The sequence below is a fragment of the Rhinatrema bivittatum genome, chromosome 8 (genome assembly GCF_901001135.1).
Source record: "Rhinatrema bivittatum chromosome 8, aRhiBiv1.1, whole genome shotgun sequence".
NCBI lineage: Eukaryota > Metazoa > Chordata > Amphibia > Gymnophiona > Rhinatrematidae > Rhinatrema > Rhinatrema bivittatum.
The window spans coordinates 115525771-115541232 of NC_042622.1; the positions used below are offsets into that span (position 1 = coordinate 115525771).

Consider the following 15462-nt stretch of genomic DNA (forward strand, 5'->3'; position numbering starts at 1 on the left):
GACCTTTGCTGTATAATGTCACTTTGTGGTATATAGCAGGTCCATGTTAGCTGCCAGAAATTTCTGAGCACAGCAAGAGTTAGGTTGCCACCTGCCTCTTAGTTCAAAGATTGCAAGGGAACATAATATAATAATACTTATAATTTTATAGTGCTACTGGATGTATGCCGCATTGTACAATGGTGATAAGTATTCAGAGGTCTTACTATGTAAACAAAAAGATCTCGGTGCAAAATAATAAATCTCAACAGGCACAAAGATCCCTTTTTCACCACAAGAGGGTCCCTAGTTTTAACCCATTTGAATACAGAATTCCTCTGGGCATATTGTTTGCTGACATGCTGTAACCCTGAATTGTCACTTTCAGGTTCCAGTCTCTGCTGGCTATTCACCAAAGAGACCAACATTTTCTTCTATACCTTTTAATCATTTAACATTTCTTCATGAGGCACTGATTTTTTTCTTTTAAGGATGGACTAATTTAAGGGGTGGAGTTTTAATTTTATGTGCAGATCACAGTCTGAATCCCCCTTCCTAGTGCCTTTTTAATAGGAAAGGCTATGGAAAAGACTGCCAGCCTTACTGAGTTTTTCAGGCCAATTAGCAGAGATGCATGGAATTTAGACAGATTTGCAGACAGTTTCACTTAGAGTATATAGACTGTCCTGTTATTCACATTATTCTGTTTGGTTTTCCTAGATGTGGCTTACACATGCCGAACAGTGATAGAGTATTGTAAGTTTGGTGTTGCATAGGTTCTATATTTGATAGAAAGTCCTCCTTTTCAGTCCTTTCTTTCAAAGCTATGAAATATATAAAAAGCTTTGAATTCTGTTTTATGTGATTTGTTCATGAGACACCACAGCTTCAGGCAGGAACACAATTTCACAGTCCACCCCCTACAAGGCCTCTTTTTGGTCCATTCCATCCAGCTTATATACAGCTGCCATGCAGATGCTCTTTTTGCTCTGTGTTCTAAATATTTTAACTAAAGTTTCTGCACATGAAGTTCAGTGACCTTGGTGGCAAAGAGCAGGATAACGATGTTACAGCTCATGCCTAAGCCATATTTAGTTCTGAATTGTGATTGGATAGAGAGCAGCAATTAACTGAGCCATACTAGTAGGGACTGTAAATGGTCAGCTCAAATAGTAGAGTCCTGATCTGACAATCAACATTCAGGAATGTCATTTTTTAAATATTTTTTCTTATGATTTAAATCTTTAATGAAACTAACTGAAAGAGAAAAGGCAATGAAATATTTACATTGAAATTGCATATAGGAATAGATGGGACTATGCTTATTTTTTTGCTGCAGAAATGAGAAGTTGAAAAGTAAGTTATTTGTTTGAAATGAGTTCATATTTAACATGAGTGTGATGAACCAGACAGTGAAACTGGGAACTAGCAAAAGTGTTCATCGTTATAATGCTCTCACAAGATTTATTGATAATAAACATTCAGATGAATAAATATAGTATGAATACTTAATTCTTATGTATAGAAAATCTTAACTGAATTTTGACACTTTTTGTTCTTCAAAACTTTTTTCAGGAACATTTTTCTTTATTTTCTTTTTGCTCCTATAATTTAAACTTGTGTAGGCGTTATTTTTATTTCTGATCACCATGTGCATTTCAAGTTAAAAGATTATATCGCAAATGCACTTGCGTGGGAGAAAAATCACCGCGGGTATTGTGATCATTTGTTATATGTAGTCAGAAATGATGGGGCTTCATTTGCTGCCAAAATTTCCTTAAATGAAAAAGTAAGAACAGTAGAAATCTTTACATTTTTGAATTACATTTATAAGGAAATTTTACCAGAAGACAGAAATGAGGCATGAAAGTGTTTATCTTCCCTCTTTGAAAAGAAGCTTCTGAGGTTAACTGGATGCTCCATTAGTTTTAAACCTGGCTTCTGTTCATTGGAATAACATATAATTTGGGGATACTGCAGAGGCAGGCTGGGAATGCCAGCCATTGTTGGATTTAAGGTTCATGTGCCTTGGGTCTATTCAAAAGTTGTGCACTCAGAAAAAGTAGCAGTAGGGGGAAGTGGTGGATCAAAACAAATAACTGCATCAATAAGAATGTTCTATAAGCTACCAGAGAAGTTACAAGGTCCATAAACAAAAACCTGACATACATTTTGTGTCATTCCTTTGTATTGGGGGTACAGTGTTCTAAAGAGCTAGGGCCGGTGCTACCAGTTTTGCTTCTCTGTGCAAATGATCACTGTGCTGCCCCCCTGTCCCACCATAAACCCCATGGATTCTAAAGGAGCCATTCATGGACTTCTTTTTTTTCCTCGTAATGACTTTGTATCTTAACATTGTTTATAGATGCAGAATGGTTAGAATAAGGCTACCAGATTTCTGGTGGGCAAACTGGGACACGTCTTCCCTGTAGTGCCAATAGTTCATTTGCAGGGAGGAGTGGCTATCTGGTGGACTGTCCCCATAAAAATTATTGTAATGCACTGAAAAGTAAATTCTTAGAATTTTGAAACCCCTAAATATCTCAACCGCAATACAAAGTGTCAGGGCTGACAGGTATGTCCTGTATAAGGGAATTAATTATGCACCAAAAAAATTTAAACTGAAACCAACAAAATCCAGATGTTATTAATATGTAAATTATAAAACAAATTGAAAAAGATTAAGTGACTCGGTCCGAGGTCCCAGGATTTTTTATATGCTAGTGCCAAGGGTATTAGTTAAAAAAAACAAAAAAAAAAAAAACCCCCAAAACTTCCCCCCCCTCCAAACAATGGCCCTCACAATAAACATTAATGCATTTATAATAGATTTCACATGAAAAAGGACATTAAAAAATTTTCACTTACAAACACACAAATGCTCATAGCATACACATGCTTATATACACACACATTTGCACAAACCCCTGCTCTCATTCACACACATGCTGCCTTTCTAACACACGTACTCACTCACACTGGGCTTCTTTCTTGCTTCCATCCGCAGGCAGATCTGGACTCTCCTCTTCATTTCAGCCACCCTGCAGGTTGGGAATCACTGGGCATGCGGTCTCCATCTGGATGGCTTGTGGGTTGGAAACTGCTGGAGCACGTGGCCTCCTCTCTAGCTGGGCAGCCAATGGGTTGGGAATCGCTGGGCCACCGTAGCCTTTTCTCCATTTGGGCAGCTGGTGGGTTGGGAACTGCTGGGCACCGTAGCTTCCTCTAGTTTGGCAGATGGCAGATTGGGAACTGCCAGGCCACCATGGCATCCTCTTTAATTCTGTGTCCAGTGGATTGGAAACTGCTGCGCTGTCATGGCATCTTCGGAACTTTTGTGCCTGGCAGGTTGAGGTCTGCTGGGGCCCCATGGCCTTCTCATCTTGGCCACTCACAGGTTGGTTCCGCTGAGCAGCCTGCAACCTCTTCTTTGTCTTGGCTGCTGGCGGGTTGGGGTCCAATGGGCAACTCTGTGGTCGCCTCCTAACTTCAGCAGTATGTGGTCGCCACCATTCCCTCCAAGCCGCCACTCTGTGCTAGTGCACGGCTTGTACTGTGGGTTGTGCCAACCCTACAAAGAGCCATTATCTATGACCTTTTACTGAGGATTGTCACTGCAGTAGTTGGGTTAATTAGGAAGAATAAAAAAAGGGTCGACCCGTGACATGCGGAGAGGGCCCCCCCTTAACCTGGCGCTTGCCAGAGGGGAGGCCCACCCCCTTCCCTGACTTACTGCGGTACCGTGGTGGCATTTATGGAGCCCTCCCCTGGTATGGGGGAGGGGAGGTAATGACGTCAGCCTTGCGGGTATCGCGAGGCTGGGGTCACCAAAAACGACGGCGTGCGCTGGGCCCGGCCTCTTTTCACGGCCAGTGCTCGCGTTTCCTCCCATTCACCCAACTAAGAAAAAGGGAGAATACAAGGGGAGAGGGGGCAAGTAAGGGTGGAAGGAATCGCTAATTAGAAGTTAATTTTAAGTAGATAACAAGAATGTATAATTTGTCGCAGCTAAATGGTGGCGGGGGTACCCGAGTCGGTAGGTAAATGGGGACCTTGAGGACACGGTGAGGACAAACTGGAAGTACTCGGGGACGGAAGTTTGCGTATAGTTGGGCATGGGCTGCCTGGAGGAATGGCCCCGTGGCTTGGACACGGCGAGGGGCCAGGAAGATGGTGGCGGACTGGCTTAACATGGTGGACGCCGGCATGAAGCCTGGAATACAATATGGTTAAACGCACCAAGGACTCGGGTACCGGTAATGTATTACGTTAATGATTTAATAAATGCTGCGGCCTCGTTTTTACCAAAAATCGGAGTCTGAGTAGTATGTAGCGACAGTTATTGTTCCTTGTGAACCGGGGTGATATGTATATTATACAGGAACCTCCGGTATATAAATCATTTAAATAAATAAAATAAATAAATGTTGGGTGATAAGTGAATGGGACCAAGAGTCGGGGGTGGGGGAGGGGGAGCGGATACGAAGGTGCAAGCTGCCAATGTTAAGAAAATGTTTGGCATCAAGAGATGATGGCACATATTGTTTCCAGTTATAAACTGCAGTGAATGACTTTGCTTGCGAACACAGGTGTGAATAAAGGTAAGCCAGGCCGAAATAGAGCAAAAAAAAAAGCTATTTTTTTTTGTGCTCAGTGGAACTGTTTAGTTGGCATTTTCCTGTTTGGTAGAACTCTTTATAGAAAATATAAAAAGAAAAAGACGGCATATCATTAGGTAAAGGAATCCAATTGGCCTTTTGCCACTCAGAACTTTGTCACTTAATAATATGAGGATTTTAAATCTAAGCATATGTGATTCCTTGCATTTATGTTTAATGTGAGCCATCATGGATTCATCTATTTTTAAAACTAATTTTACCAGTGGAAAATCCAGAGCAAAACTCATTTTCTGGAATATTTGCATACATATTTACCAGGGAATTGAACTTTTCACCTCAAGCTATAAGCTCCAGCAAAGAATAATTGAACAGTAAGTATTGTAGCAAAACTTTACTGGGACAGGATGATGAAAACTTGTTTAAAAGAAAAAAAATCTTAGCATCTGGTAGTAATTTAAAGCCATGGACACTGGTTTCTTAAAATATTTTATTGTAAACACACAAAAATATTTTTCAATATTTGTGATTTAAAAAAACCCCAAACCAAAAAATCCCCCCAAAAAACCCTGTTCAGTCTGGTTTTTGAAATTGATAAAATCCAACTATGCTGTCTGGATATGTAGGTATTATATGAATGGAAATGCTCTATCCTTAAGATGTAAGTACATAAATTGATAATTTCAAAGAAACAATTACACATGTTGTGTTTAGAGTATTGTACCTTAATAGTAGAGTTACAGAAAAATTACTAAGATATGAAGAGTACCAGAGAGTGAAGCTTGTGTGCATCTGCAGAGTGTGTGCTACTGTTTAAGGATTGTTTGGTTATATGTATTTTATTCTGTGAATTCATATGAGAAAAGTCAAATAATACCGGATTGATGCTTTAATGCAGGGGTGGCCAATGCCGGTCCTCAAGAGCTATAAACAGGCCAGCTTTTCAGGATATCCACATTAAATATACATGAGAGAGATTTGCATGTACTGCCTCCTTTGTATACAAATTTATCTCTTCCATATTCATTGTGGATATCCTGAAAATCTGGCTTTTTGTTGGCCATCTCTGCTTTAATGTGTGTCTGTTATGCATGGACTATATTACTGCAGCTTGAATATTTTGCATTTTGTGGGATATTTCTATTAACTTTTATTGTAGTAAACAAATTTTATCATTTTTAGAAGTCTGCATTTCAATATGAACAAAAATATTGAATATTTATTCTAATGTTTAAACAATCGTAATGTAAGTTATTAGATTTTGATCTTTTGTTCTTTCTTGTAATGCTTATTGACTGACAGAGATCATGCAGATTTTTTTTTTTTTTGCAAAAGTTTAAGTGAAAAGGTTGTGTGGCTTTGAGGGAAATAATTTAATAGTATATGATATAAGTTGCACAAACACTTTTTTCTTTTTGAGTGTGCTGATGTGACATTTTACTTGCATTTGAAAAAGTGTATAAAAATATTTTTGGAGGTAAATAACTGTGGTCCATTTCAGGTTTTCCCCCCATTAATGTGTTTTCATTTTTTTCATGTTTTCCTTAATCCATTTTTAATAGAAATTTTGTGATTTGTTACAAAATACAGTTCACCATTGATTGACATCCCCATCTTCCCGCCTCCTTTGTATTGCACAATTAGTTGTATGCCATCATGATGCATTTATAATAAACTAGATCTGTAATGGTTGGATTCTTTATAACTAGATTTCTTTTCTTGATCTAATTCACAAATACCATCATTGCTTTTATATACAGACAACTTACTATAACTTGCCTTATCAAATGCTTTATAAACATTGTAGATTTGTCATTGGTTCTCTTTATTTACTGTGCATCTCTTTTAATTAATGTATGTACAAAAATGGTCTTCCATACATTCTAATATTTAATCCCTAGTAAAAGAACTGTACCTCATGCTTTTGTTTTCTTGACTACCAGATTAGAGAACTAGATTTCATTCCTGCTTTAAGCTTTGTTTTTTTCCCTCTTTTTGGTTGTGTCCTGATATAATAGTTCGTTCTTTTTTTTTTTTTAGCAAATAAAGCTTTTAACTGTTTCTGTGGTAATATGAAATGGCTAGTAAAATAGCAATGTTGATGACAAAATAACATTTGGAGCTGCATCCTGCACTTTGAGGTATTGCAATGCTTTTTGTATGTATAAAAGAATATAAATAGAAAAATAGGAATTGCAGGAGGCTGAATTTTAGGGTATTTCAGTAAGAGCCAATAAAGATTATTTAGCAAAACTCTTGCAGAAGTATAAAGAAAGCAATATTTGTGTTCCATTATAAAACATGCTCCTCTGTAGTTACCTAATTTCATCCCAAGATATCAAATAAAACATGTTAAAAGTCTAGGCAGTTTATATGTTTTCTGGCCATGCAGCTAACTGTTAATTTACAACTGATAGGGTGTTATGTTAGGTAGCAGCCTAAAGTTAACAAGAGCGTAAGGTCTTTTTTGTTTCTTTTTTTGTCTTTCGGAGGAGTGTAAAGGGAAAGCCTTGAAGAGGCTTTTCTTGCTCTTATCAACATTGCAGCCTCAGCTGCCCTTCTTGGATCCCCTGCCAGGGTTGCTATCATCTTCTGATCAAATATTAATGTGTGATTCTCTGCTTGCTCACTAATCCAAAGCCAATTAATATTATCTGTCAATTATTTACAGATCCTGAGGTGCGGAGGCAATTCCCTGAGGACTACCGTGACCAGGTTTGGAATGCGTAATTAATTTTTTACATAACAAAATTTATTTTAGAGTTGTTCAACATAATATTGCTGTTCTTTTCAGTGAAATACACAGTTTTCTAAAGGGCAGAGAAGCAGTGATTAGAATCCTATAAATGAAAATATAGTATAATAAATATCTCATTGTTTTGGGATAGACTTCAGGAAATGAGAATATACTTCATATTTTATTTGCAGAAATTAAGACTGAAATGTGTGCATACTACCTCAGACCTGGCTAACTACTCCTCCTCTATTTGTGGTATTATTAGGCAGGGTTTAGGGGAACTGCCTATTTTCTCATTGTAGAGATATTTGTGCATAGTAAAGCTAATTCTGTTAAGTCATCATCATATGCAGGACTAGCAAAAATTTCCTCATTGGAAAGTTAAACATTTTATTTTATTTTTTTAATTTTTATTTATTTATTTTATATTGCGTTTTTTTTTCCAGGCATTTCAAAGCAGATTACATTCAGGTACTGTAGGTATTCTCTGTCCCCAGTGGGCTACAATCTAAGAGCCTTATTTACCAAGGCTATCGCAGGCTTGCGCTGTTAGCGCAAACCTGCGATAGTCTGCGAAGGTAGCGCATGCCTGCGCTACCTAAATCGGGGCGGAGTCGGGGCGTCACCGGGGCCGACTCCACGAAGACGCCGCGGACGGTGAAAAGGTAGGTGCCTTTTCGCGTCCTATTTCGCGCCCAATAGCTACACCTTCTATGGTGGCGCTATTGGGTGCGAAACCGGCCGTGATCGCACCGCGGCGGTGCGATCGCTGACGGCTAGTGCAGGACCGCCCCTCCCCTGCTTGACCCCCCTGCCCCCCATTAGCGCAATTTTCTAAAGTATCGCAGGCCTGCGATACTTTAGAAAATGAGGCCCTAAGTTATTTGAAAATCATGGACTTAGCAATACTTAAGTAACCCCCTTCCCCACATATGTTTAAGAAAGTTGACTTAGTAGACAAACAAGGAAGGACCTGATTTAGTTGGGGCATGATTTAAATATTTTGAGCTGGTAGAGTAAGTCCTCTTAGGCCAGGGAAATAACTGCAGTACTTGAATTGTAACTCTCCTTGAGCTCAGACTTGGAAAGACAAGTAATTAAATGTAAAATCCAAATACACGGGATTCAAGCACTACAAATGGCTAGATCTACCAATTTTATTTTGATATATGGACTATCTTGAAGAGTTTCAGTCAACTTATTAAGATATTTTATTCTTCATTCCTATGGACAATAGCATTACAAGTTGGATTAGAATGATTGATGACTTGCTGCAAAGTTCAGTAATGGCACCGATTTTTATTTAAATCTTCTCCAATGACCTATCAAAGACTATGTATCATAAATTTGTTTACATGAATGATATTACCCTAACCATCCATGAGACAGATGCCAAGTCGATAGTTCCTTTGAGCTAAAAGATTATTTAAATAATGGGAAGTATAACTGAACCCATCAAAAACAACAGTCTGGTTTTACTATATCAAGAACTGAGAGGCTAAGACCCAGCTGGAAGTTTGTCTGTGGGCACTTGGTCAGGGATGAGATTTATCCTATGTATTTTGCTATAATGCTTGATAGAAGTCTCTCTTTCAAGAGCATTATAAAAAATGTAGGCCAAAAAAGTAAAGCTAGTACTGCGCTTATGCAAAAACTGATCAGTACAACTTGGGGAGTTAATATTGAAGCCATTTGAATGGCTGTACTTGCTATAGTGTATTGTAGTGCTGAGAACTATATACCTGTTTGGGCATGATCCAACCATGGGAAGAAATAAAATATGTCCAGATGAATTATGTTCTTTGGACCGTAAGGGACCCACTGAAATGTATTACAACAGTAGTTAACTGTCTTAGCTATCATCATGCCTGCTAATCTTTGTCAAGATAGTGCAATCATAAAACAGCTGAAGATAATCTGAGAACACCATGAACTTCTGTTACACCATAATCTGCTAAATCCTTTTTAATAACCTAAGGTCCTGTAACCCAATTTGAGAGTATGCAAAATAACTAGGAGCAAGTGGTTCCACTTTTGACCTATTTGATATATATTTTAACTTATGCTTTAGCTTTGTTTTTGCATATTGTCTTGTCTATATTGGTTCTACATTTGATGTCTGTATGTATAATACTTTGTATCTGTTTTAGCTGGCTGCTCGAAGCAAGTCATTTTAGAACTAGCAGATTGGAAATATTCAAAATATAAGAAAATAAATGCCAATTTAGGTTAGACCAAGGTTCATCGTGCTCAGCATCATGTCTGGGACAGTGGCCAATCCAGATTATAAATACCTTGCAGGCCCCATAAAGTAGATCTGTTTTCTGTTTCTCACTCCCAGGAATAGCGACAACGATTTTTAGTTTAACTGGCTAATAATTTTTTATGGACTTTTCTTCCAGGAACTTGTCCAAACCTCTTTTAAAGTCTGCTGTGCTAGTTGTCTTGACCACATCCTCTGGCAACACATTCCACAACTTGATTGTATGCAGTGAAAAAGTACTTTCTATAAGTTGTTTTAAATCTGCTGGTTGTTAGTTTCATGGAGTGTCGTCTTGTTTTAATATTTTTTGAATGGGTAAAGAACTGACCTTTATTTATCTGTTCTACCCCATCTCGTGATTTCATAAACTTCTATCATGTTCCCTCTCAGCTGCATCTGTTCCAAACTGAAAAGCTCCACTCGCGTAGCCTCTCATAAGGGAGTCATTCCATCCCCTCTGTCATTTTTGTCACCTTCCTCTGTAACTTTTCTAGTTCTACTTTTTTGAGATGGGATGGCCAGAACTGCACACAGTACTCAAGGTGTGGTCACATCATGACTTGATATAGAAGCAATGATATTCTTTATTTTGTTCTTCGTTCCTTTGTGGATCATTCCTAACATTCTATATTTTCTTTTTTGACCCCATCGCACAGTGAGCTGAGGATTTCAATGACACTAAGGTCTTTTTCCTGGATGGGGATACTCAATACAGAACTTTGCTAATATTCCGATAAAGACTTAAGATCTTATAAGAGCTATATATGGTTTCCCAAGAAAGATTTGGTGTGCTAGAAATTGCTTTAGAACTATAACTGAATGTAATGCACATTTAGTAGAAATTCAAAGACAGTCCAAAGTGACCAACATCACAATGGATCACATTGCAAACAACTGTAATCTACATCCACTTGTATATGGGCTAGACTCTATAAATTGTACTACTACTGAAGCTATCTAATGACTTACAAATTAGACCTTGAGCAACTGATTTGCAATATTTGCTGTATACCAGGAGAAGAACCACAGATTGAGCCTTCTGTTATTTTTCCATGGTTTCTTTAACAGTGGCATATTAACATGTCTGGGTATCAGGAAATCTAGAATCCTTAAAATTCTTTCTTTTAAGCTGTGTAATAAGATTGTTTAAGTTTGAGTTGCTTTATTAGTATGTAATTTATTATATAGAGACAGTAGTATGTTCTTTCAGACCCACAGTTACAGACATAGGGTTGGTAAATATTATTTTCAGCGTTTAAACATATGTGACTAATCTAGGAGGAATACATGAGTTAAAGAAACCCAAGTTAAAGCATTTGTGTATAACAAAAAAAAACAAGTTTTTGTCCCTCCCCCCAATTCATTTAAACTATTAATGCTTGATTTTACATACAGTGTGTTTCCCATGTATCAGTGCATCTAATCAGAGAATCTAGCTTCTGCTAGATGTTTTATTCCCTGTGTTCTTTGTATCTTACAGTAAAAGAATCTGTCACCAGTTATTGTGGTGAGCTGCTTTAGAAACTGAGAAAAAAGGAGTTTAGATTGACATCTGTGACTGAATAATGATGACCAGCCTTTTGGCTCCCCTTGAGCCACAAAGCTAGCATTGCCTTTAGTGAGGAAAAAGGAGTAAGAAGAAAGGGGAGGGATAAAAGAGTTACAAATCTGTGGTCCTGGAGATGCATTACTGTTGGGCCAGTTGTCTGCGTGGTATGATAATCCATTTTGATCTTCTCTGTCTTAATTGTCTGCTAAAGACAAATGGGCAGTAAAAGTTCATCAGTTTCATCTTTTGCTTCTCATTTAGAAGCAGAATAAATGATCCATCACTACAGAAGAAACCTTTCTTTTTGACACGGAAGTAATGCAGACTCAACACGTTTATTAAAATATTTCTCCCTCATTATTTCAGTGTTCTCAGCTTTGAAAGATCTCAGTGTTTCATGAAAAATGTAATCTGAAAAGTAAATAAGGGTTTGATGCAAAGTGAAGAAGTAATGAGCAGACTTAGCAACATTATAGGCATCTTGATTATAATTACTGAAAAAGTGATTCTTTGTGTCCTGAATTTTTTCCCCTTTGAATTGCCTTTGACACTATCAGACCATAATGACATCTGCTTTGAATCTGTTAAATAGCCAAGTGTTGTCTACAGTATTTTACAACAGATTGTTATAGATGTGGTAAGTTTCTGCTCCGCATGAATTATCAGACTTTTTAATGATTTCTCCAGGGCATTCAAATATTACACCTTGGATGTTACTGATAATAATTTGCTTGTTTACATTTATGTGGAGGATTTGGAGAAATTTGCATCTGGTCAAAGTGCTTGCTACAATTTACAAAATGAGTGTAAGTGTGTAAATTCTGGAAAAGGTAGTATTATATGGAATTAAATACAGAAGCAATTTATTTTATTTTACCTGGCAGTTTCTTCTGCTCCTTTAGGTTTCCAGCTTAGTCAAAACCAGGGCTGGGATCTGGTGTTATGAACCTGCATTCACAATTACTTAGGGATATTATCTCTATTTTTTATCCCCTCTCCAACTCATTCAGTAGTCACTGCTGCGGCAGTCCTCAAAGGGGGCCATGCATTGCAGCTCCTTCTGGAACCCTGCAATCATGGGCCCTAAATCCAGTCACTAGGTGTTACTGTTGCTTGATGACAGTGTAACCCAATTTGAGAGTATGGAAAATAATTATGAGCAAGTGATTCCACTTTTAACCTTCCATATGCCCAGCAGACCATAACAGAAAAGTCCAATTGCATTTTGCTCTCTAGCAGAAGTAACAGGTGGTGATACCCAAATCCGTCTGGCTAATAATTGTTAATGGACCTGTCTTCCTGAAACCTTTCCAAAAGTTTTTTCAGTTCCACTATACAACTAGCCTTGACCATGTTCCCTGGCAGCAAATTCCATAGCTTAATTAGACATTGACTGAAAAAATATATTATTAAATTTGATTTAAATCTGCTATTCTTAATTTCATACAGTGTGGTGCTAGTTCTAGTGCTATTTGAAAGAGTAACTGTCCCCTATTAATTTATTCCACACTACACACAATTTTATAAATCTCTAGCTTAACACCTCCCAGCCATTTCTTCTACAAGGTGAAGAGCCCTAACCTGAAACATAGCAATGTTGAGCATGACTACAGATAAAGACAATATGGCTCATCTAGTTTGTCCATAATACCTGTTTAGTCTTTCTTCAAAAGGAAGCTATTGCATCCTCTTAATCATTTTTTTTGCCTTTGTCTGCCACTTTTTATACTTCTGCTAAATCACTTTTGAGTTGTGACAACTAGAGCTGCATATGATGTTTAAAATGTTGCAGCATAGATCTATACAGAGGCATTTTATTCCCAGTATTGTTTTCTGTTCCTTTATGAGTAGAGTAAAACCCTGCTATAACATGCCCTGTGAATACATGAATTTGGATAAAATGTGACTGGTGATTGGCTTCCATCCTCTGCCATGCCCTTGTTCCTATCCCTGGAGGAGGACGGCAGCCTGGAAGGAATGAAATGACTGCCTTGTTATCATTTAGGACTTTCTTAGTTCAATGAATATCCAGTTAGGTACAGTACATAACTATGGATAAATCAATTTGCAAATGGAAGGCTTTTACTGTCCAAGTAAAATTAAATGCTCTGGATCAAAGAATGGAAAACAGCAAACTTCTGTAAAAGTAAGACTACTCCAGTGGTTCCCAACCTTTTATCTTTTGTGGCACACCTAGCACAAGGTTCACTCCACTGTAGCACATCAACCACTTTTCCTTCAGTACTTTCTCTTCTCTTCCCTCTCCCCCCTTCCGATTGGCATCATCATCTTTTCGTTCTCTACCCCCTAGCATCATCAACTTCTCCCTTCTCCCTCCAGCATCATAATCGCCCCTTTCCCCTGGAATCATCATCTTCTTCCTTCCCTCTTGTCCTCACCCCCTGGAATCATTACCCACCTTCTTTTTCCACCCCCTCATCTTTGGCATCATTATAATTAGCAATCTGATTTTGGTGCAAATTTATTGAAATGCTATGATTGTTTCTATGTACATCACCCAGGATATGGGCGATTAATAAATTCAAATAAACGATAAAAAAAAAAGCCCTTTCCTTCTACCCCTCTTCCCCACCCCCTGGCATCATCATCATATTCTCTCCATCTCTTCTTCTCCTCACCCCTGGCATCATCATCATTATCTTCCCTTTCTATCTACCCCTCTCTCCCACTCCCTGGCATCATCACCTACTCTTTCCCTCCCTATCTTCTGTACCTCCCCCACCATCATAATTGTGCCTTTCTCTCTCCCCCCCTCCCCTACTCTGGCATCACCATCTTCCCTCTCCCTCTGTCCCTCTCCCACCCCCAGGCATCATCATCACCTTCCTTCTCCCTACACCCCCATTATCATCACCTTCCCTCTCCCATCACCTCTTCACCATCCCTTGCATAATCAACACCTTTCCTCTCCCTCCACCCCTTTCCTGCACCCCCTGGCATAATCACCTTCTCCATCTACCTCCTCACCCTGGTATCACTATCACTACCACCTTCCCTTTCCTTGTAATCCTCTCCCCCACCCCTGGCATCATCACCTTATCTTTCCCTCCCTACATCTCTTCTCGCCCCCGGTATCATCATGATCATCATCATCATCACTTCCTTTTCTCTCTGTCCCTCTGCCCCACTCACAGATATCATCATCTTCCACCACCTCTTCTCCCCACTCTCTTGCATCATCATCATTCCTTCTCTCTTCACCCCCATCATCATCATCATCACCACCACCTTCCTTCTCCCTTCTCCCTTCACCCCCCCTCCCCCCCATCATCACTATATTTCCTCTCATTCCACCTCTCCTCTAAACTCCCTGGTATTATTTCCTTCCCTCTGCCTCCATCTCAAACTTTGGCATCACCATCATCACCTCCCCTCTGCCTCAACCCTTCTCCCTCACCCCCTGGCATAATTATCAACTTCCCTCCACCCCCATGCCAATGATCTTATCATCCCTTTCCCTCTACCCCCTGGCATCATCTGCCCTCTCCCACTTCCTGGCATCATCATCATCTTCCCTCTCCCTTACCCCCTGGCATCCCCACCTTACTTATCTTTCCACTCCTATCCCCCACCAACATCATAATCATAATCTTCCATCTCCCCCACCCCACGATCATCTTATTTTCCCTTTCCCTCCATCCCTGGCATAACCTTCTCTCAGCCTCACTCCCTGACATCATCCTCATCACCTTCCCTCTCCCTCCACCTTCCTCCCTCATTCCTTTGAAGCATCAACAATTTCCCTCTGCCTAAACCCCTCTACTCTCACCTCTTTCCCCCCAATCCCTGGCATCATCAACTTTCCTGTTCCCCATCTCCTGGCATTATTACCTTCCCTTCCCTCTCCCCTCACACCTGGTGGCACATTCAGCTGTCCATTTCCCCATCTCCAATCCTTGAACAGAGGAAGTCAGGGTGCAGGCTTACTGAGTGCTGTTTCTATCTCTTTTGCCAGCTTTCCTCTGTAATATGAACGGCATGGGGCCAGCAGGTCTCACAAAACTACAAGGCTCTGTGCAGTTTTTATTGTAGAGGAGAGCCAGCAGAGGGGAAAGCAGGAGCAGCTGCCATTAAGCACTGCTCTCTGATGCCCACTGCTGGCAGGAAAATATCCTGCAGGCCAGGAGTGAAACAAAAAATGAGACTGCATCTGTGGCATACCTGCACGTCTGCCATGACACACTAGTGTGCCATGACAAACCGGTTGGGAAACGCTGGCCTACTCTAAAAAGAAGAAAAGAAGCTGCATAATTTACCTTTCACTATAGAAGAGGATACTGGCCTATAGTGAAAAAAG

At 39.4% G+C, this 15462-nt stretch overlaps 1 protein-coding gene across 3 annotated transcripts in view; it reads left to right on the top strand.

The window, feature by feature from the left end:
* DENND1A (DENN domain containing 1A) overlaps positions 1-15462 on the top strand; it is a 1620172-nt gene that overhangs the window by 279069 nt on the left and 1325641 nt on the right. For all 3 annotated transcript variants that reach the window (XM_029611167.1, XM_029611164.1, XM_029611165.1), the window contains exon 3: positions 7267-7310. In XM_029611167.1, coding sequence (XP_029467027.1) covers positions 7267-7310 — 44 coding nt within the window. The remainder of the gene's footprint in view (positions 1-7266; positions 7311-15462) is intronic.